The sequence below is a fragment of the Hyperolius riggenbachi genome, chromosome 1 (assembly GCF_040937935.1).
Source record: "Hyperolius riggenbachi isolate aHypRig1 chromosome 1, aHypRig1.pri, whole genome shotgun sequence".
Taxonomy (NCBI): domain Eukaryota; kingdom Metazoa; phylum Chordata; class Amphibia; order Anura; family Hyperoliidae; genus Hyperolius; species Hyperolius riggenbachi.
In genome coordinates, this window is record NC_090646.1 from 88,224,123 (window position 1) to 88,247,595 (window position 23,473).

Sequence of the window (23,473 nt, forward strand, 5' to 3'; positions counted from 1 at the left end):
TATTATTCTCACTTCAGTTGTCCTTTAACGATTAGCTAAAACATGGTAGAAAAAAATTAAACAACCACTGAATAAACCATCTGGCAACAAAATGAACACACCTAAACCAACAGAACACTTTATTTCCCACTTTAAAGCATAATAATTTGCGGTGTTTGTCATGACACCATATGGGACAAAAAGGTCATCTTCCCCAATAACAGGACAAGGACAGAGAAGCCCACAGAGGGAAACGCTCTCCCCAGATGGATATCACAATCCAAGTAATAGGGCCACTTTTAATGCTTTCTCCAAATTAAAACAACCAGATTGAGTGCAAAGTTGATTATAAGAGGTCCCAAGAATCCATTAGGAAATGTCATTTATCTGAGCTTGCACAATGGCAGCAGCATGCTTTTATCCACAGGTCTCTGTGTCAAGCTGCCCCGATAACCATTCTGCCTTGTAAAACAATTACAGCACGAATGTGATCCTTACCTCCAGCGCATTGCCATTACTGCCACAATGAATCATCTCCAGACTTGCTGAAGAGGACACAGAGCCCTGAGACTCTCGCCTCCTGCCGGGACCTCCATTGATAACAGAGGAGTCTGCCAGGAAAGATGGAGAAGAAGAATAGTCAGCTGAGAATTCTGCACCTGGCCAGTGTAACAGAGGAGACTGAACTGAACTTTGCCAACAGCACAGAGCCACAACTTAAAGTGGATCTGATCTCTTGCACAGGATAGCAGGAAAACAGAGAAATGCACCCTGTATGTATTTAGAGAAAAGAGCCCGTATAATTCCCCGTCACCTGTAAGTGATCACAAGTGTAATTTGTTCTCTCAGCTGTGTCCGCACAGAAATTTGGCAGTCCTCGGCAGACACAGCTAGTATGTAAACACAGGAAGTTAACTGTCTGCTTCCATGAAAGCAGGAAGTAGACACACTGCAGACTTACTGCAGGAGTTCTGTAAGCTGTAACAAAGAAATGTTTTCCTTTAAATGTTACTCTGCTGTTGCTTATCTTTTAGAGCAGAGAAATAGTTCTGAGTTCTGGTCCACTTGGTGGCCATACACCTATAGATGACCATCAGGAAGATCCCTCTCTGATCGAAGAGGTATCACCTGTCCCGCCGGAGCACATCCTCCAGTGTCCGGTGGTTTTACTCCATGCCGCAGGGCTCCTCCTCCCTGTGAAAAATGCTGTAGTTTAAGCACTAGAGTTCTGGCAGCATTTGTGCGGGACCTCTAGTGTTTGAACTACAGAATTTGTCACATGACAGGCAGAGAAGACGCAGGGAGGAGTCGTCCCGCGTCAGCTGGACAGGTGAGCGCAATAGTTCTGCTGCCAACACTCTGCGCCGATCCTCACCAAATCGAACGCTGCTAGCAACACGCTCCCAATCCATCGCCGATCTAGCAAAATTTTCCATCCTGCACGATTAACCGATTTTGGATAGAAATCGATCAATTGGGCATAGTTTGCAGCATCGATTTCTAGTAGATTCGATCACCGTGATTGAACCTGCTGTATATCGATGGTAAAATTGTCTAGTGTATGGCCAGCTTAACACATTAGTACAGAAGTCCTCACCATTAGAAACATCCCCATTCTCCTTCTTCTTCTGTGACTTCCCAATGCTTTTACTTCTGGACCAGGAGAAGAAGTTTCCTCTCCTCCGCTTCTCATCGTCCTCTCCTCCTGACTCCTCATTCAGAGATCGGCCAGACTTGGTCTTTTTACTGGACTGCTGTGTATGGATGGGAAACTGGAGTAAGCACAAAACATTTATAGCCAAGGCAAAAACTACAAGGCTTCACATCTTTACTATGTTCAACTTTCTGCATGAAGAGAGGTCCTGATATATTCACTACAAAAGTCTGAGGGGAAAAATAGAATTCTAGTCTATAATGTGCAATATCGGAATCATTTATTTCACCAAGTAAAAACCAGGGGTAGGGGGGATTGCGTTGTACCTGGAATTGGTTTGGGCTCATACAGGTTCTGGAAGGATGGGGGGGGGGGGGGGGTATAAAGTCCGAAAGCCCAGAGCTGAGGCTGCCATACTACGGCGCTACCAGTGGCATATAATCGAATGATTGGGGCAGGTTTGTATAGGTATTAAGAACCAACATCCTTATCATGTGGATGAGATCTGATCGCAACACTTTATGATGGATTAAGTAGGCGGAGTGGGAACAGTAAAATATTAATCTAGAAATCTGTATACTAGAGGTACCAATACATTACTTAAGGTAGCCATACACTGGTCGATTTGCCATCAGACTCGACCAACAGATAGATCCCGCTGAGCTGCCGCTGTCCCCTGTGCCCCCCTTCATACATTACCTGAAGCCTGGTCCGGGGCATCTTCTCCTCATCACCTTCCGCATCACGACATCCGGTATCCGCGTATAACTTTCTGTCACTCCAGTGACAGCGGAAGTTCAAATAGAGCGCCCTCTAGTTGTACTTCCGCTGTCACTGCAGTGACACAGGAAGTTATACACGGATGCCGTGATGCGGAAGGTGATGCAGAGAAGATGCCGGGAGCCGGGAGGTGATGCTGAGAAGATGCCGGGAGCCAGCTTCAGGTAATGTATACCTGCGTCGATCGTACGCCGCTAGCGACGCGCTCCCTACCCGTGGGCGATCGGCGGTAATTTCCCGCACGGAGCGATCGACGGGATCGATCTGTTTCGTTACGAAATAGATCGAAATTTAGCGTTTAGCGTGAACAATGTGACAGCAGATTCGATCCCAGTGATCGAATCTGCTGTCGATCGGCGGGTAATCGGCCTAGTGTATGGCCAGCTTTACTTTTCTATCAACAATTAAGCAATCAATGACAGTGTGGTTGATCGAATTGAAAGTCAATTGACCAGTGGCCCACACATTTAGGGGAGTAACTAGAGGGGAGAGGCCCCTTTGATTGCAGGGGGCCCAGAGCTGTTGGGGGGTGATAACTACTACCCTTCTCTTCCTGTGATACAGGGGACTATACTTCAAATCATGATGGGCACACTTGTTTTATGACCCTTGTGAGATGGGCCCCAAGGCCGAGAAGGGCACCAAGGGGAGAAAAGGGAAGGGGTGTGAACATAGGGGGCCTTATTGGTCATTTTCATTTGGTTGGGGGGTGGGGGGGGAGAATTGTAATTACGCCACCACTGCACATACTACAAGCAACACCCTATATCAGTGGTGGCTAACCTTGGCACTCCAGCTGTGGTGGAACTACACGTCCCATGAGGCATTGCAGTACTCTGACAGCTCTAAGCATAACTGGGGGAGGCAGAAGCATGATGGGATTTGTAGTTTTGTTACAGCTGGAGTGCCAAGGTTAGCCATCACTGCCCTATATGATTCTCCTTCACTGATTGAGCTGGTTGTGCCTTCATGCTCAGACCTTCTCAAATTCTGTGTCGATCGAAATTACGTAAACAGCAACTGGTTCCTTCAAGATCGGCCAATGTTTTCCACCCTGCCTGATTGAGTACCTTGGTCTATCAGACCAGATATCGGCTAAATTCCATTCATCGTGCAGAATGAAACATAATCGATTCTCCCCAGATCCCATTAAAACGATTGAAAGAAATGGTCGATTGTACAGGAAAATCGAGCAATGTATGAGCAACTTGAGTGAAACTATTTGGAATAGTGAATATATGAGAACACTACAGCTAACTGAAAAAAATGTTGCCAAAACCTTTGTTTAGGGCCTGTACACTCGTCAGTTTTTCTGCACAGGAAAACAGAACTAATTTTATTCAATGAGCTAGTTCACACTTGAATGCATTTTTCCCATGCAGAAAAATTAACAGCAATGCACTGTCAGGCACCTCATGCTGAAAAACTGATGCATAGAAAAACGGACGAGGGGAGACAGGCCCTTAGAAGGAAACTAGCAGTCACATGATCAACTTTGCCTGTACAACCTACCCAACTCCTTACAGAGCATTACTGAGGGGTTGAGTGTCATGCCCACCTCATCCTGATTGGTTGGGATCATCAGCAGCAGCTCACCTTCCTTCCCAGAAGTGTGTCTCGGTCACATTCGGGACCCCCCAACCCGAAGCAGCAGCAGTTGCATGAATGTCACAGTTTCATTACCAACAAGGTTTTGGGCCCTCAGCCCTTTATCAAGCGGCATGAGATCTGATAAAGGGCTTGTGGCCTGAAACGTCTTGTCATCTGTCTGTGAGACTATGCAAGTCTTCAATAAACGTATGGATGCATAGAAAAACGGACGAAATACAGGGTCTCAAAATGATAATATGATAATATGTGACGATATAACTCATCATCGTAAGCAGCTTGGCCCGAAGGAATGCAAGTTAGGCACCTTTTTAGGGGTTGAGATGTTGGAGCGATCGGAGCTCAAACTGTGTTTGGAGGTCGGGCTGCTGGGTATCTCCTGGGGGTCTGGCAAGGATCGCCCTTCCACTTCTGCCAGCATGCACTCCTGGTACAGGTGAGACTTCAGAAATCGCGTGTAGCTGTCGAACTTCATTAGGTTGAAGATCTGAGAAACAGCAAAATGAAAAAGTCATCTAAACACAAGCTCCTTCATAAAGTAAGGACAGGTTCTTGTATAAATCATATAACTAAAGGGAAACTACAGTCAAAATCTCCCATTTGCTCCAATAGAGGGGGTGCAGAGGTTGCGACTGCATCAGTGCCCTCCCTCAACTGTAGTATTAGCTCTCTATTGGTACAAACTGTTCCCAATCACCTTCTTGCACCTCTGACACTGTGGTAGTCCTTGGAAGTTTTTGTTGCACCATATGAATTGTTATACTGTATATGGAATGCTTGGGGGGCCCAACATAAAACTTGCACTGAGGCCCATAGCTCCTAAGCTACGCCACTGATTCTAAGTTCCAAGAACAGACTTGTTTGAAAAGGAAGAAGGGGTTAAGTGAGCAGAGAGGATTATGAAAAGTTTAAGGGCTGGTTCAGACGGACGTTTGTGCAGCGTTTACTGCCAGCGTTCAGGGCTTGGCGTTAAACGCTCCCATTCAAGTGAATGGGAGCGTTTGTACCAAGCTTTCACGCGCGTTTACACGAACGCGGCGTTCGGGTCCCGATTTTCACTGGCGTTCAAGGAGCCCCTGGAAGCTACATGTTGCTTCCAGGGGCGGTTAACCGCGACGGGTAATGTTCCCCTAGGGGAAGAAAAAACGCGACCGCATCCGAACGCAATGCGAACGCTCCTGAAAGCCCGAACGCATTGCCGCCGCGACACCAACGAACGCGACGCCTCCAAACGTCCGTCTGAACCAGCTCTAACTTTCATTTTCTCCTGCAGCCTCATCGGTCACTGAGCTGTTCGAGACTGAGCCGCTGCAACAAGCTCTTCAGGCTGTTGAGACAAGGCTTGAGGAGGCTTTTGTGTGCAAGCTATGAAAATACACAGTCTGACAAAAAAAGCAGTGTGGTGCTTACAGATTGAACTGTACATTGCATTAGCATGCAAGATGGCAGCTTTCAGTACCAGCTGAATGTAACTGTGGGAAGGTATTTGTAATTTTCAAAGGCAGAGGAGCTACCTAGGATAGATATACAGTCAATAAGTAGTTGGAGGACAGTTTTCGTAATTCTATTTTATAACAGACTGTAGTTCCACTTTCAGGTAGACATCAGCGCAGAACTGTCTTCAACTGTCACATTCAGAAACCGATAACGTGCTAAAAGTGGCAAAAAACCCTAAACCCTCAAAGCCTTTTTTATTAAAACCTTTCAATAAATATTTACGAGCATCCAATAAAGCTAAAAACAAAAATGGTAACTCTCCCTGCATGCTTGAATTGGGTGATCTCTAGACAGCATTAAGACTAGACTGGCAGGAGGAGGAAGAGTAGTGCAGTCTGCTGTAGTGTGGGAGAAAACTGGACCCTGGGGAGGGATTGCGCATTTGCGGGGACAAGTTTTGAGCATTGGCTTTGCTGTGTGCTTAGCTACTTTCTTTATTGGACTTCAGTTATGCTTTGCCTTTAAGTATTCCTGTGTAAAACTGCATATTTATCTAACAGAAACACCTACAAAACTACGATCTATACAAAGGCCACTGCACATTCCATTTACATAGCACTGAGGAGGTTTTCAGACAGATAAGCAACCTGGAGCCTCTGTGTCACATGAAACTTAGGATTATGGGGCGTGAAGGGAATGCCATAAAACGCACAAGTCAGTCCCGTTATATCAGCAGCATGCGTTGTGCATTCTCAGAGACTCCAGGGGATAGAAAGCCACTTCTCATCCAAATAAAGGTATGCAGCAGCCGGCTTCTGATTTCTCACCCGACTCCGCTAACGTTAGAAAGAAACATGGCAACATGCTGAGATAAATTAGAAGCATTTTGCCAACACAGAATGTTATTTCTGTAGGCTACAGCCTGTGTAACCTCCCTACAAATCAAGCAGCCCTGTGAGGAAAATCTCCTCAGACTTCCTGTCAGCTAGATACACGAGCCGCATTAGAACATCTCCTGAGGACTCCCCTGGTGTTATATCTGTGAACGTTTAACGAGGATGGATAGAAAAAGACAAAACTGGTCTATAAATTTTGTACAGATAGACTATTACTTAGAATGAGGAGGTGAATAAACCCAGAGATGGATTAAGAAAGGCAGTAAATTAAGAGAGGTCAAAGAAGGCAGCAAGTGGGCCACTTGACACCAACAAGACCCCAACCACCTGCCTAAGTTGCCTGGTGGGTGCTCCTGCTCTGAATAAACCAGGTGATGAACGGTGAGGAGATCGGCACATGGGACTGCAGTGATGCATGCTGGTACCTGTAGTTGCTGCTCTTTGAACATATCGGGATGAGGGGCGTTCAGGATATCGTCGGCCAGCTGAGCCTGGCTGTCAATGTTCACCGGAGTGGTCGCCTTGCTGCTCAGGAACTTGTTGAATATTTCCCGGGCTCTGTATGACAGCTGCAAATTACACATGCGAAAACTGTTCATTAGCTACAGTACATTACATACCAAAAAAACCCCTGTATTACTATGTATTTATATTGCGTTGACACATTTTCCACTAAGCTTTAGAGGACACCAAATTATACAGGTCACCAAGTTTATGTGAAGGTTCTCTTGTATCCAGGTCACAATATATTTGCAAATTAAGTATTTGGACATCTTTACTGTTCTAGAAGGCATTTCATCACTCCTATAAGTAATTAAAGGGGCACTGCTGCGAAAACCTGTAAAATTAAAATATGTGCAAACATATACAAATAAGAAGTACATTTTTTCCAGAGTAAAATGAGCCATAAATTACTTTTCTCCTATGTTGCTGTCACTTATGCTGGGTACACACTATGAGATTTTCTGGTCGATTTACTGTCAGATCGATTATTTCCAACATGTCCGATTTGCTTTCCGATTGATTTCCGAGCACTTTAATAGGAAATCGATCGGAAAATGCTCGGAAATCGGTCGGAAAGCAAATCGGACATGCTGGAAATAATCGATCTGACAGTAAATCGACCAGAAAATCTCATAGTGTGTACCCAGCATAAGCGACAGCAACATAGAAGAAAAGTAATTTATGGCTCATTTTACTCTGGAAAAAATGTACTTCTTATTTGTATAGGTTTGCACATATTTTAAATTTTACAGTTTTTCGCAGCAGTGCCCCTTTAAGTAAATTTGCAGCTCAGAGATGGTCCATATGATGTTAGTAATTGTGGGTTGCATGAAAATTGCATGCAGCTTGGAATATGGGTAATCAAAATAGTCAGTGGTTTACCAGTAGGTTTCTGAGATACATGAATAAACTGGAGAGGCTGGAGAAAACCCACATAAACTGAAATAAACTATACAACCTCCATGCACAATGTTCTGACCAAGATATTAACCAGAGACTCCAGCTGAGAAGGCACGTAGCCATTTACTTTTGTTAAGAGTTATTTTTAAGGCCAGTTTTACAATTGATTTTGTGCGATGCAATCACTGATTATCATAATGATCTCGTGATCAGGAACCAATCGCGTTGCTCCTAGGTGGCTGGATGGTATAATGGTTAAGGGCTCTGCCTCTGACACAGGAGACCTGGGTTCAAATCTCGGCTCTGCCTGTTCAGTAAGCCAGCACCTATTCAGTAGGAGACCTTAGGCAAGTCTTCCTAACACTGTTACTGCCTATAGAGCGCGCCCTAGTGTCTTGTTTTGTCTTGTCTAATTAATGCCAGGAGATAAAGTTGTCAATTGACAGCCTAATCTCTGGTCTCATGTGCGTGCGATCGTGATGGGAACGTGCGGACTGTTTAGCGCGAAATGTACGTTGTGTCTGAAGTGTAAGGGGACACACAAGCATGACGTAGATTTAAACTACGTCGGTCTGCAAGGGGTTAACATAGTATGTGTCCGCATCCGTTCAGCTGAACATATATACCTTCCGCTTAACCATTTACTGTTAGTAGTAAGTGTTTTGAAAAAGTCAATAAAACTTTTTTTTGCACTGGCAGTGCGGACTCATGACTGCTGCTGCAAGGTTATTAAAGTGGACCTGAACTCTAGCACAATACAGAAGGAAAACATAGAGAAATGCACCCTGTATGTATTTAGAGAGTTTAGCCGGTCTAATCCCCCCTCATCTGTGACTAATCACAACTGTAATTTGATCTTTTCAGCTGTCTGCCATGGCAGAGAACTAACTGGTAAACAAAGGATGTTAACAATAGGTTTGCTTCCATGAAAGCAGGAAAAAGACAAACTGCAGATTTATTGCAGGATTTGTATCAGCAGGTCGGCTAAAATGTCAGAGGACCGAGTAGCTCTTTTTTCTGGACACTGAAGAGCTACGTCATCCTAACGACACCCCTCTACAGGCTACACCAGTTTTTCTTAGCCACACCCCCTCATTGGTTGGGGAGGGGTGGTGAGCGGAGATGGAAATAATTCCAAGGTGATACCAATTTATATGCAGATTTGTGCAGCTTGTAAATAGACCAGTGAAATGCAGCCCCTTTCCAAGGTTAAAAGATGTGAATAAAATTAGCATACACATATGCATCAGTTTAAAATATTTTTTATCCCACTGGCCATCCTTCGTTATGATTTCAGAAGTCATCACTCCTCCTCCAGAGGAGAGGAAAAAGAATCTCACAGCAGCAGCCATGCATGGTATTTTTTTTTAGCATTTTGCGATTTTAAGTGAATGATCAGATTTTCGATTGGATCATTAAAATCTAATGAAAATATTTTATTTAACTGATCTACAGCATTAAAGAATCCAAGCTGCTCTCGCCATTGAAACCAGTTGCATTTTTATAGTTGAAAAAAAAAATCTTGCGGATTGACCAGATCTTTAAGGAAACACATTTAGAATCAATTGGGTCCAACCAGGTACTCTGTTGTCATAAAATACGATCTGAATAATCAAATTGAAAATTAGATTGCTCACTAAAAATTGCAATGTTAATTGGGAAAGAGGGATAATATTGTTAATAATAGCAAGTCCTCTCCCCCCCCAAAAAAATAAATGCTCCCACTCACGGCAAAAGATCATTGGCTTAAAGAAAACCGCTTAATCCTTTAATATAAACCAACTAATCAAATTCATTTTCTTTTCATATACAAATTAGAAGTGGTCACTTAATCCATCACCAGTATGAATATTAGTATGAATGAAAGAATGGCGACGTTTACTTCAGTTTATACACACAAGAGGACGTGGCTTTCGGAATTTTGTTTTCCTTTATACCTTATTTTTTAGGGCCCATTCACACGTGCTAAATGCAAAACTCTGGCGCTTTCGCTAGCATTTTGTTCTGGCGATTTTTTTGCGTTGAACGTTAAAAAAAATTACCATTCACACTTGCCGATTTTTTTACCGAACGCGTTTAGTGCTTCTATAGCAATGAAACGCGATCGCCAGGAAATCACCTGAAAATGGTGCAGGCTTCACGTTTGCGTTTGGCGATCTGCGCTAATCGCAGACGATTAACGTAAATCGCCCAAGTGAGAACAGGCCCAAAGATTATCACTGCATTAGCGCTTTAAAAAGCCCTAGTGTGAATGGGCCCTATTGCTTTGTTTCTCTCCTCTCCTTTTCTTCTTATTTGGCAATTTCATAAATGTAGGCTTTATAAGTCTCTTTAACACAAACCAAGATGTATATTTAATCCCTGGCTATAGAATCGCGCAGATGAAGCCCAGATATTCTCTAGTGGAGTGGCTCAAATATAGCAGAAAAAAAGGAGGGGGGGGGGGATGGATGGATGGGAAGCGGGGGGGGGGGGGGGGGGGGGATAATAATAATAGTAAGTGAAGGCCTAACTTTGGCTTAAAACTTCGGTACCAAACCTTTCCTTTTCAATAGGAGGGAAATCAGCCAAAAGTGATATCAGTGTCTGGTATCTCTAGGGGAATACATTTACCTCATCCCGGAGATCTTCATGCTGGCCATCTTTCAGAATGGAATGTTTGCAAAGTAACGTGAGCATCTTTTTCAGACCCCTTTTAGGCCTTGTTCACATCTAAAATCGCAATCACGGATGCTGGCATTTTGCGTTTTTGTGTGCGATTACTCTGTAGCGCACCCTGGCGATATTTTGTAAGCGCGATTTGTTTTTTCACTTCCTGGTGCGTTCGGAAGTGAGCGCTTTCACTCGAAAATGAATAAATACAATGTATTTATTCTTAAAAGCGCTGTGGAAATCACTATACAAAGCACTTTTTCAAGAGTTTTGCGATTTTCCTATACCTTCTATTGAGGCAAATCGCCCCAAAAATGGTAGAGGCAGCGCTTTGGTGAGCGGATTGGATTCGAACCGCTCAGATGTGAACACTCTCATAGGGAATCATTGCACAAGAGCTTTTAGGGTGATTTTGAAAATAGTCTGCGCTTAAAAAAAAAAATCCAACAGCGCCCTTATTGTGAACAAGCCCTTACTCTTACTGCGGGTGAGGCGCGTTGTGGTGCTCTCCATGCCACAGTTTGTTGCGGTGGCCAGTAAAATCAATGTGAAGTGACACACTTCTTGTGGTGCGACGCGATGTGATTGAAGATGGTACCACAAAAGTAATGCACAAGCTGCAATGCGCTACCTTGCAACGTCCGCTGTAATCTCGGTCACACTATGGCTATAACGCGTAGCACGACTTTTCACCTGCATAGTGATTGTTTGTACCCCAAAAGTATAAAAGGACCTTAAATGTGGTCATTAACGATACGACTCTCCAGATGATCGAATGACCGATTTGATCGTAATATCGATCGGAAATGATTGCTTAGGCCTACTAACAGAAGGAATGCTGCTAACCAATCTGATCGTTATGCTGCTAACCAATCCTTCCGTTAGCGGGACCGTTCAATTCCGATCGATGTTACGATGGAAACAGACAATCGTCTGGAGAATTGTTTCGTTAATGGCCACCATAAGGCTATAATGTTCTACTAGATCCTGACAGAAATGACCAATGGATATTCACAGCAATAACTTCTTATTGCTGATGAGATCCAATATACCTACCAGCCAACCCAATCCTCTCATGTGTGGCCAGCAGTCAGGAATGTCCTGGCTGCCCTTCAGGCAATGCTCGGAATCAGGACCAGACAGGAGGACAGAGCATCTTTCCTGAGGCGTGAGAGAGATATGGCTATCACAGGAAGGAGATTATTGATACTAGGCAGCTTTCGGGTTATACAAACAAAGAGGCACAGATACAAGAAAGCAATAATGATTGCAAAAATAAATTACCTCATTTTTGTCATGAGCTGGAACTCGACTAAAATATTCACAGGATTGCCAGAACAGAATGTTCTCCTCACTGAACTCCTTCTTTAAAAATTCCTGTAGGAGAAAAAGCACACATTTATAATGATTCTGCTATCTAAAGCACACATAAAAAGGTCACATAGCAAAACTGCATTACCTCCCCCCCCCTTCCCCCCCCCATTTCACCACTGTTAAGAGGTGACAGCCTTTCCCTAGAGCCAGTTACCTGCACAACTTTGTGTGGTTTGAGTACAACTCACTGAGTTGGTACAACAATGGACATACAGGTAGTCCCCGGTTAACAAACGAGATAGGGACTGTAGGCTCGTTCCTAACCTCAATCCGTCCTTAAGTCGGAACGCTGTGCCTTCTCTGTCCCCTGTGCTTCCAATGTCCCCCCCCCCCCTCTGTGTCATCTCTGCCCCCCTCTGTGTCTCCTTGTGCCTCTCGTGCCCCTTAAAGCAGGGTATGCACAGCAGAAGCCACTACAAGTCTCACCTCATCCATGGCGGCTCCGGGCCAATCAGGGACGTCCTCTCTCCCTTCACCATTCCTCCCAGCGGCTTCACTAGTAGTTTTGCGTAATGACGCAATCAGAAGGAGCCTCGGAGGCTTTTTGATTGCGTCATTACGCGACGCTAGTGAAGCCGCTGGGAAGTGCATTGAGGGGAGAGAGGACGCCGCCGATTGGCCCGGAGCTGCCATGGAAGAGGTGAGACTTGTTGCGGCTTCCGTTGCGCATACTCTGCCTTAGGAAAGGGTGCACAAGAGGTAGTCCCTGGGCTGCGTGACGTCACTGCGGCGGGTCGGAGGGCGCTCATATCGGCGGGTCGTTCGTAAGTAGGGCATTCGTAACCCGGGGACTACCTGTATCCAGAAGCCACCTCAAAATTGTAGTGCAATTCAACTACAGCAACAGTGTAAAGTAGCTCAGTCTAGCATGACTGCTGCCTCTCATGTGATTAGCCTAGTCCTTCCCTTCTGGTGACTCATGCTGTCTGTTCTGCTAACAAAGACAGCATGTGTCAACAGCAGGGAGGAGGTGATCAAGGATCACACTGCAGCAAGCTGAGTTGAGCTGCACAGTTTCACTACACTTTTTATTCAGGAAAAATATATTTAAGGGTTACAAAAAAAATACATTTTGGTTTTAAAACACTGATGTTTTTCGGTACAAAACTGTTGGCGATACACTTATAGATTTCCATCCAATTTTCCAATTCCTTTCTAAAAAGAAAAGATCCAACCAAAAGGAATAGTTCCTACGATACACGGCACATCAATTTCCAATAGATCCCAGCAGGGAATCTATTGAAAACTGCAGAGTTGCTCTGTTCGATGCAGTGCAAAGCTATAGGCCATCGATCTGCCAATGCCCTTGCCCCGCCCCCAAATTGTTTTGCATTTTCCATCTTGTCCGACAGTTTTTTTTTTTCAATCTATTTTTGTTGAAAATGGATCAAAAATGGATCTAACATTTTGGGGAATCGATTACCAGCAGATGAATTGAATCAGCGAGAAATGAATGACAAAATCGATGAGTGTATGGGCACTCTCAGAGATCTGGAGGCACACAGCTCAAAGGACACCTGGACAGAGTAATATGGAGGCTGCCATATTTATTTCCTTACAAACAATACCAGTTGCCTGGCATCCTACTGGACATAGATGTTAATACAAAACCTGCATGCAGCAAGTTAGAATAATGCGATCAGTTACAACGAAGCACTGTGAACAGGTTCCTAGCATTGTATGGGCAGCGAGTTGACATGTAGAATTATTCTGCCATTTTTCTGCAATGTAACTGACCACTGAACAGGGCCTCAGAGACAGAGGATCAGCGATATGGGTGATCAAAGAGATGCAAATAATCCATAACCCATGCAGGATTATGTAAATTTTGTATGCAGTTTGAAAATTGACCAATCAATTTAAACCTTGGTAGGACTTGAACTTCCACACTCCAATGCCACTTTGCAGAGTCCTATTTTATTACCAATTCAGTGGTGCAGCCGGTAAAACAAGCTGCTGTCTTTGCAGCACAGTCGTCCCCTCAAGGTAAATCGGCTGTAAAACCAGTTCCTTTATGAAAAGATTGGTAACAAAGATGAATAAAGAGGCTCAAATAAAGAGCTCAGCTCTCTTGCATGGAGAATTAAACTTTTATTTGCGGATAATGGCCCGACTACGCCCACTGACACTAATCTGGCAGGTGACAGAAATGTAAACACACCGTGAAGGTTACTCTTTGTGCGGTCGGTCCTAATAAAAAAAAAAATACTAAATTGTTCAATAAAGCAAACTCTTAATTAGCCGAGGCGTTCTTCTGGCAGCGGGCACATCAGAGGCCAGACGGGGAAAAGCGGCCAAAAACCGGATGCAGCAGAGCAACGGGTATCAAATTCACAGATCATCCAGCATCCTGTTTATCGGGTCATGGATATCATCGTGTGTTCAAAACAAGCATCCTGTATATTCCTAACACAGGAGCCATTCTAGATCTAGAGGCTATTACAGAGTATCTATTAAAAAAACAAAACACCCCATTTGTAGAAATGTTGCAACTTGTTACAATCAAGCAGACATTGTAAAGTCATACATAGTTTCCATTTTTAATGCATATTGGAAGTAAATTTGCATTAAAGTGGATCTGAACTCTTGCACAGGGCAGAAGAAAAAAAGAGAAATGCCCCCTGTATGTATTTAGAGAGTTTAGCCTTTTTAATCTCCCCTTATTTGCGTCTAGTCACTAGTTGTAATTTGATCTCTCCCGGTGTCACATGACTGCCACGGCAGATGAGCTCATTTGAATGTACAGGCTGTTAACAATACGTCTGCTTCAATGAATCAGGAAGTAGAAACAGTGCAGATTTATTTTAGGATTTGCATCAGCTGTAACAAGGAGATTTTTTTTGTTTAAAGGTTATTATGTTGTTGAGTATCTTTTAGAGCAGAGAGACGTTTTGAGTTCAGGTCTGCTTTAACCGTGTTGGGACCTACAGACTCTGCCCCCTTAAAGTGAACCGAGCATTTTTAACACCCAGGGCAGCTCTATAGCAAATTCAAAATGCATTCTAAAAATGTGGTTCATTATTAAAAAAAAAAAAAAACTTTCAATTTACCTAATTTTTTTACATCTAAGGGTTAAAATAGCCACTTTGTCTGTCCGTAAAGGACCTGTGGTCGCTGAGCAGGAGATTGTGGAACACAGATAAGAAATCACCTCAGACTTAACTGACGACAAACAAACCCCCATTGTACTTCAAACCGAAAACATCAGTTACAGTTGAAGAATTTCACACCTAGCCTGGGCACTACTAGTTGTAAAACAGCAGGGGTTGAGCTTCTGAACAATGGCAGCCCTTGCAGCTATTTGAAGCCAGGAGCTGCTTAGTTCACTTTAAGGACCAATGCCTCCCTTCGCCTTTTTTTTAGTGCTGTGATCACTTTTCACATCAAAAGCGCTTGAGTGCTGCTAGTGGGTTCCAAGCATTACAGAATATGTATTAACAGTAACTGGCTAGGTTGTTTCTTTAGCTCTTCTCTGCTTTCCTCTGCATCAGGTAGATCACCCAACTCAGCTCACCTCCTCCTACTGTTAAGAGAGATTAACTCTTTGTGGCTAGCCCTGCAGCTTAGCGGTCTTGCATCAAATTTGTTTCGTAATCATTTAGTGCTTCCAATAACTTTTTTTTTGCCTCTCATCGCCTTGCCCTGCATGCAATAAGAAACATTTATTTTACCCTTTTATAAAGACACTGAGTAGGATGTGGCAAGTAATACATTTTCTTTTCTTCTTTTTATACACACCACTGAGTGTGGACAACATGCTGATGATCTGCATCTGCATTGCTGGCCACAAAAAGTTAATCTATAAGCGCAAGTTCGTCTCTAATAAGTGCAAGCAGGAGGTGGGCGGAGTAAGCTCTTTAAAACACAGAGAAAGGCTGCTGCCCCTTCCAGCTCCTTCCTGACTGGTCGGCGATTATGATGTAATATAGAGAGCAGTTTGAATAGCTGTACATCCAATAAATGACACTGCCACCACCTCAACAGAAAACTGAAGCTGCAGAAGCCAGCCATAGAGGCACTTTCAATATAGTTACTGCAAAATTTACAGACAGGAGATCCAAAACAATTTGTGCATTGCTCGTTAATGCAAATTTTCTATGATTGTTTTAGCCCCAATTTGTGCTGCATTGGTTACATATAGTGTCCTCAAACAGAAAGAGTTGCTGTAATCAAAATGTGAACTTCTCAAGCCGGCTAAAGAATTCCTCCTGTAGGCGAGTGTGGCTTGGCTGACAGAGCCGGTGCTCGGGTCATCTTCCATCTTAACGTACTTCCCATGTAGTAAAGTACAGCGGGAAGCGTGTTTGTTGAGGAACGTTACATCAGGATGATGTGTTACATCATGGGTGTCAAAACTTAAATGCTAAGTGGGCCAAAATTAAACACTGGGATCAAGTTGCAGGCCAACCAGTGTCTAATTGCCACCTTTCTCCCTTATAAAGTTCCCTGGTGTCTAATGGCCCCCTTTCCTATACAATTCCCTGGTGTCTAATGCCCCTTCCCATGCAGTTCCCTGGTGTCAAATGGCCCTCCTCTCTCTTTCTCCTATACAGTCATCTGGTACCCAATGTCCCTCCTCCCTGCCCTATACAGTTCCCTGGTGCCTGATGGTCCTCCCTCCCCTATACAGTTCCCTGTTGTTTAGTTATCCTACCTCCCTTATACAGTTTTCTGGTGTCTAGCTGCCCCCCCCTCCCCTATACAGTTCCCTGGTGTCTAGTGCACCCCCCTCGCACTACCAGTTTCCTGGTGTCTAGTGCTTTCCCCCTCCCAACCCCATATGGTTTCCCTGGTGATCTAGGGCTTCACCTGAATATAGGTTTCGTGGTGGTCTAGAGTGGGCCAAACATAATGCTAAGTGGGAAAACCACTTGGGGCCAAATTTAATGGCTCTGTGTGCCAGATTTGGCCTGCGGGACGGAGTCTGACATGTATGTCTTCTGTGAAAACCCAACAGATGTACGCACAAAAGTATGACAAGGCAGCTACATCGCAGAAGTCTATCAAAAGATGGAGGAATGGAAGACAACAGTCCACGAAACAGGTTCAGTTCTCAAGACACAGCAGGGAAAAAGAAAGGGTTTAACTAAAAATGTTGTTTTGACAATTGCAAGGTTGCCTAAAAAGTCAATGAGAAAAGAAAGTGACCACTTGAGTTGGTTCTTTATATTTTGCTGCAAAAAAACCTCAAAAACTTCTTAAGCTATATCCAGAGCAACTTGACAGGTTGCCAAGACCTCTATCTCCATGCGTGAAGAGTTTTCCGTACACATAGTCCATAATTCATTTCAATGCATTGTGGCCTGCCAGGTCTCTGCACCCAAGTAGTTCAGGAATATTCCTGTGGGGTTATCCTCACAACAAAGCGAGAAGGCGCTCTGAGCTCTTTGGCAATATAGCAGTGGCACTTTTATTGGCCTGAGGAACTGGGCTTGTAACCATGAAACGCATTGCTTGTGGAAATAAACAATTTACTATATCTCATTTGTGTCATTGGAGAGGTAAACCACCTCTATTAGATCCTGTTTTTAAACAAAATGTTACTCAACCTGGGCACCTCTTCAACCTTGTTGTCTCAGTACAAAGCGTACAGAAGTAACCCCCTCTATAAAGAAGGAAGGAAGACTATCCCATTGCAATCCAGAATATGAGGGGTGAAATGCTGATGGAGATATGGATATACTCTAATGTGTCTAGACCAGGACCATAAGACACTCTCACAACTTGCTGTAACTTGTATGGTGAATCAGAATTTTCTAGGATGAATCCTTTAGGCTGAACACCCTGCATAGTTCATCCAGAGGGGAATGTTTTCCTCAGTAACACGGGAAGGACATTTTAAGCAGGAGACAAAACACACGCTCTGCAGTCAGCAGCTAGCATGTCGATGATAATAATGGCCCTTTAACAGTCATCTGCTTACAGGTCGATAGTCCGCTGCACATTTCTCTTTGCTTTGATGAGCCACTTTAGATGCAGCTGCACCGCGCTCTCAGCTAAAGAGCTCTTGACAATTGAATAGCAGTGGTGCCAGGTAGCCTTTTGAAACCCTTTCGCTCCGCTCTTTGTATTGTATCACTTCAGGAGAATGTTCGATCTGTTCTTTATTGTTAAAGAGACAGCAAGCCAATAGGCGAGAACATTAAAACCACCCATAAGTGAAGTAAATAATTTCAATGAAATAGTGGATGTCGAGAGGTGGAAGATTACACTATTGGGTAGGAAAAGAACAGTCCAGTTCTTAAAATGAGCTGAAATTTTTATTAAAAATGAACTAGTATATGTTGCTAAATAAGTTGTTGGAAGCAATTACTACTCCCTGTGGCCTTCTGTATCCTTAAAGGACAACTGTAACAAAAGGGATAGGGAGGCTGGCATATTTATTTCCTGTTAAACAATCCCAGTTGCCTGGAAACACTCCTGATCTCTTATTGGGCTGTAGTAGTGTTTAAATAACACCAGAAAGAAGTATACAGCTAATCTTGTCAGATTTGATAATGTCAAAAACATTTGATCTGCTGCAAGCTTGTTCAGGGTCTATGGCTCAAAGCATTAGAGGAAAAGAATCATCAGGGCGGCCAGGCAATTGGTATTGCTTAAAAGGAAATACATATGGCAGCCTCCATGTCCCTCTTGTTATAGATGTCCTTTAAATTTTACCAAAGTCAAATTAAAATATTTAAGATACCTATCTAAGAAGATATTTATGCCAATAGAAAACCACTATCCTCCAGGTGCCTCCATCCCCACAAATTTCCGCCAAGCGGATAGTTGAAATCCAGTCTTATCAGCTCTACGACCGACCCTACACACGCCCGATTTGACGTCCAAACGACTGGTGGTTTAGAAAAATCCAACGTGTGTATGTACCTTTAGGTTGCTAAAATGCCTGGCTGACGGTGCATACTATCTCCACAATGTCTAAGCAAACAGGACAAAATGCAATGTGCTTGCTCAGGGGTTGCGTGGTCTCACCAAAGTACAACTCGTTGCACTTGTCAGTAGACAGATTACACACAGCAAATGGCTTTTCTTGTATTTAGCTGCCCTTGGGATGTAAACATTTCAGTTACGCTGTTTTGTTGGTTTTGAAGGAAAAAAAAAAAAGTTAAGATCATTAGGACTTTCTCTGATGCTTTCACAACTAATGCTGGATACACAAAATGCGTTTTTTTGGTTGATTTTCCGTCCGATCGATTTCCGATTCGATTCTGTTATATTTTATCTATTTCCACTCACTTCTATGAGAAATCGATTAGAAAAACGATCGAAAATAAGATCAGACATGTCTAAAATTATCTATCGAACCATCTAACAAAAAATTGTATGGTGTGTACCTATCATTAGATTAGGCTGTTTCGTGGTTTCTGATGGTCTCCTCTATTCCTTGGTTTGCCGCCTTGTCTCTACAAAAGGGTCCAGTCTGGGTAGCCACACATTTAAACATCTTGGAGTTGTTTGTAATCCATAATGAGGTGAATTAGGTAAAAATCAGTAAGTATGATAATCTAAACAACTTAGAAAAGGACCAAACTGTGATGGGTAGACAACAGTCAGATCATCTCCAAAATGACTTGTTCTTTTGGCTCTTAGCAGTTAGTGGATGGTATCCACGAAGAGTGGTCCAAGGACAAGTAGTAAATCTTCATGGTCGTGGTGCAGAACTAAAGGTTGTGTTTCTGGTCCATTCCTACAGAAGAGATACGGCAACACAAAAATTCTGAAAAAGGTAACGCTGGCTGTGAGAGATCAGTCTCAGCACACAAAGTGCATTGCAACTAGCTATGAAGTAGTATGGATACAGAGGCGGTAGTGGTGAACTAACCTCCTCCGGGCAGACACAAGAAAATGCCGATCAGTTTTCAGCAAAACAATTTATTTACATACTCCAGTAAAATACAACGCATTTTGCGGGAGTGACCCGATTCCTCAGGAAATAAGATGGAGCATATACAAAACCGGTCTGGCACTATGCCAAGCGCCTCTGGGGGGACAGGTCGAATCTCCCCACCTGCTTTTACAGTGGTTGCCTATGTGATAACCCTGACTTGTGAGTATACTGCACATACTCTTTCCACACACCTTCATTTACCAGTGCATACTACATTATATTGGGCTCTCGGGTGTCCCTCTTTTTGTTTATTGCAAATAGCTAAGTAGCCAAGACCAGCAAAAATGACCATGTAGACACTTGTCCACCATCAAAAGCAGCTTCTATGGAAAGATAAGCATCAGAAATGGACCATGGTGCAATGGAAGAAGGTGGCCTGGTCTGATGATCTATGTTTTCTTTGGTCTCCAAATTCCTCAGATCAAGCATCACTGGACAGAGGCCCAATTCATGGAGGCCCACCTCACAACTTAGAGCGCAGGGTTTAATAGACTTTGTGCCGTCATTGTGGATTCAGATACCATAGGACACCTTCAGAGGTCTTGTAAAGTCCTGGCTCCAACAGGTCAGAGCTGTTTAGTCAGAACCTGCACAACATTAGGCAGGTGGTTTATATGTTTTGGCAAGTCAGTGCAAGTTGCTAATGTTTCTCTTTCTCACAAAAAATCTCCCTGAAAAATTTCAGGCTGTCCAAAATAAGGTGAATGAAGTTGCAACAAAACAATCTACCTTTTTAACAAGGTAATACTTTATGGCTGTGACACTATTACAGTGTAATGATGCTGTCACTCCTGTAGAAACATGTTCTGCCGAGGAGAAAACAGAACAGATGGAGCAGCTGTAAAATGGTAATTAGATTTGTCTTTATTAGGAAGGCAAGATGGACAGAGGACCACACTAAAGCTGACCAGCGGCGTGTGTTCAGCGATTCCTCTTCCTGCTCACGATGTTACACAATGGGTGCGAATGAGAAATCAAGCAATCACGGTACTTTGCACAGAGTTGTTGGAGATCATAAAGGTCCGATCTGCCGTGATGGGAGTTATCGGCAAGCATCGTTTGTGGGATTGCGAGCCTGTACCCACATCACGAGATCGTAGAAACGACCACTCATGCAGTAAGGCCTCTTTCCACTAAGCACAAATTTGCAATGCAAAATTTCGCACTAAAAATTAAACCAATGAATGTCAATGGACTCATTTTCATAGAATGCAAATTTTTAGATGTGGTGCAGAAAAAAATATGGATTGCATGCTGCAGTTTTCTGCACCATCCATCTGTTTCCCATGTAATAACTGTTAGACACATACAAACATTTGCATTAAGATTTGCATATTGTATGTGAAAATGTAATATCCAAGTGGAAATAGACCCTAAAGGCAGAAAAGCTGGGCCAATAGTGTTTACAGAGCCGTGTTACTTACCTGTTACATACATGGGTGACTGAAAAGTAACAAGAGTATCCCTGGTTCTCCATCAGCAAGGCAGACATGGAAATGCGGTGTATATTTACAGGATGTTTCTGAGACCACTTAACAGGAACTCGAGGTGAAAGACGTATGGGGGCCGCCATTTTTACTTCCTTTTAAACAATACTAGTTGCCTGGCAGTCCTGCTGATCTTTCTGGCCAGTAAAGTCTGAATCACACACCTGAAACAAGAATGCAGCGAATCCTGTCAAACATCTGATCTGCATTCTTATTCATGGTCTATGGCTAAACGGTAGAGGACCAGCACGTCAGCCAGGCAATGTGCTTTGTTTAAAGGGAAACCATCTCTGACTTGGGCTTACTTGCTGACAGTAGTCTCTTTATTTTTGTTTGGTGGGGGGCTTTATGTGACACTGTTTTTGCGCTGTGCATATTATGTACCCTTGGCGAAGCCAGGGTTGGGCAAAACATGTTGGGTTGCAAGTTATTTAGCTCTCACACTCCTGGCTACTGTCCTTACGTGAGACTGGTGTAGGTGCTTTCCATGGCCATGGGGATCAGGTTGCAGGATACTGTACACCTCATGTGTCTGCCCCAATCAGGACAATAGATTAGCCACACTAATAAGAACCTCTGCAAAGCCTCATTCACACTATACGCGTTGCTGTGCACACTCCTAACGTCTATGCAATAAGAATCACTCACTGTAAAGTATCGCACGCCAACCGGATCCTGAAGCAGCCTTTCGAAGGACACAGCCCAGCTGGCCACCCGGCGCTCGCCCAGTTTCCGGCAGCTCTGCACGCTGGGTAGGCTGGCATTGCTGCTCAGGCTGTTCTCGCTGACACATCCTTTCAGGTCGGTGCTGTTCAGTTCTAGAAGAAAAACACACAAAAAACATCCCACTGTCATAAAGAGCAACATTTATGCAAACTATAACAAAAACACAAAATTAAAAAAAGCACCTCTAGCTAATAATGAGTTTATCACCTTCAGTGATTTACAGATAAATATAAAAAAAACACTTCAATAAAGCTACAGTGTTTTAATATTGCACTGTAACACACTAACCATCTAGAAAACTGGCCACAGCAACCAATCAGCTTTCATCTTTAAATGCAGAAAGGAACTGCACTGGTTGCCATAAATATTACTGCATAAATTAAAGGAAAAAGGGGTTTTGGGGGGCATGTGTCACAAACTGCCAATAACTCACTAATAAAGTGAAAAAATACAAATTTTATTAAGGTTATAGAAAATGCATTAAAAAAGCACAGGTAATACTGCCGAGCAGACTCGCTCAACACTCATTCAACCATACACACCACCCACTACCTAAGATCACCTAACGTGATCAGGGATCCCAAACCTAGGCCTGCGTGTGGAGTTGATCAAAAAGCTGTGCAATCTAATAGATGATCAAAGTTCAAGATTCTAATCAGAGATCCAGATAGAACAGTACATAGAGGCAAGCACAGATTAGCCACATTGAACCGTGCTAGCAGAAGAATAGTTGTTATAGGTACATAAGCACAAAAGGCACAGAACGCTCCCGCAGAGGTCAGCATGTGCAGTTGGACTGCGCCTGCGCCGACTGGAGGACTTTTCAAGGCCAGTTACAGAAGATCCAGGGGTTGCAGGAAGATGGCGAGGGAGCAATAAAGCCTGGAGGGGGCTGGAGGAAGCACCAGGTTTGTATAATCCCCCCCCCCCCCCCTCCCCAGGTACATTTTAAGTCGGCTGATGCAGCGCATAATGAACGTCTCAGCCGATAATCAGGTGCATGTATGCAGGCTCGCTCCGCCCAACCCGCAAACAACCTGTCTGGTGCATCAACTCCCCCCCAGCGGCGCTGATCCCATTGTTCACACCGCTACCCCACGTTACATTGCGCATGTGCCGCTCTGTTGTCCCTCCTCGTATAGCAACAAAGCGCCTTGTTGGCTACACAGCTGACACGCGTCTGTGCAGCCCAGTGATATCAGTCAACAGGATAGACGGGCAACAGCCATCAAAGGTGAGTATGCCCCCTTAAACAGGTTTACCACGCATACATTTTAAAACCAGGCCAACTAAAGAAAGCTATTTTTTAATTGTCTGCTATGAGTTACGACACATGGCGGTGTTACACTATTAAAATTTACAGTGTAATACTACAAATAAGCAGCACTGACAACTGGAGCATTGAGTCATTAGTTACCAAGAAAACATCCACCTAACACTCCATAAAGACATGGAAATGAGGTCAGGAACATACAATTTCATGTCTAATTTTATTCAGCGTCTTTGCACAAGCAGCTCAACCCCACCCCATTCCGTGAGAAAAGATACCAGCTGCAGGCCATACTTACCTCAACCAGGAGCCAAT

General features: G+C 43.7%; 1 protein-coding gene across 7 annotated transcripts in view; it reads right to left on the reverse strand.

The window, feature by feature from the left end:
- Positions 1 to 23,473, reverse strand: part of RGS12 (regulator of G protein signaling 12) — a 267,131-nt gene that overhangs the window by 41,954 nt on the left and 201,704 nt on the right. For 4 of the 7 annotated variants that reach the window (XM_068276279.1, XM_068276243.1, XM_068276252.1 and 1 more), the window contains 6 exons: positions 21,811 to 21,980; positions 11,695 to 11,787; positions 6,780 to 6,923; positions 4,329 to 4,508; positions 1,577 to 1,751; positions 478 to 590 (listed from right to left, as the gene is read on the reverse strand). In XM_068276279.1, coding sequence (XP_068132380.1) covers positions 478 to 590; positions 1,577 to 1,751; positions 4,329 to 4,508; positions 6,780 to 6,923; positions 11,695 to 11,787; positions 21,811 to 21,980 — 875 coding nt within the window. The remainder of the gene's footprint in view (positions 1 to 477; positions 591 to 1,576; positions 1,752 to 4,328; positions 4,509 to 6,779; positions 6,924 to 11,694; positions 11,788 to 21,810; positions 21,981 to 23,473) is intronic. The other 3 variants (XM_068276261.1, XM_068276287.1, XM_068276271.1) reach the window with 2 other exon arrangements.